The 397-nt window shown below is 52.4% G+C and overlaps 1 protein-coding gene across 1 annotated transcript in view; it reads right to left on the reverse strand.

Moving 5' to 3' along the window:
- LOC119594573 overlaps positions 1-397 on the reverse strand; it is a gene marked incomplete at its 3' end in the record, with an annotated part of 22,419 nt that continues 22,022 nt past the window's right edge. The window contains 1 exon segment of the mRNA XM_037943609.1: positions 1-397. Within this exon segment, the coding sequence (XP_037799537.1) occupies positions 139-397 (259 nt within the window).

The raw sequence follows: 397 nt of genomic DNA on the forward strand, positions 1-397 counted from the left end.
GAGGGAGCCTGGAGAGGAGGAGGAGTGTGTTTGTAGGGGGGGGGGGGTCGCGCCTTAGAATTTCGCTGGATCACGTGCTTTCCCTAGGAGGACCACCACGAACATGACGAGGTCTTGGGGACAGTCAAGGCGGAGACATCATCTTTCATCCTTGCTTTCCTCTTCCTCTTCACTGTCCACGCCCTCGACGCGCCCATCAAAAGAAACGTAGATGGAATTCGCATCAGTCCAATTATCATCCGAAGTGCTGGGGAAATTCGCGCCAGTCCCACCATCGACAGAATCTGCACGAGTCTTATTATCAACAGGATCGTTGAGGAAATCCACTTCTCCAAACTCCCTAACTCGTTGGGGTCTCATGTTATCCAACTCGATGTTCTCGTTGACAGGAGAGAGA

Source organism: Penaeus monodon, chromosome 34 (genome assembly GCF_015228065.2).
Source record: "Penaeus monodon isolate SGIC_2016 chromosome 34, NSTDA_Pmon_1, whole genome shotgun sequence".
Taxonomy (NCBI): Eukaryota; Metazoa; Arthropoda; class Malacostraca; order Decapoda; family Penaeidae; genus Penaeus; species Penaeus monodon.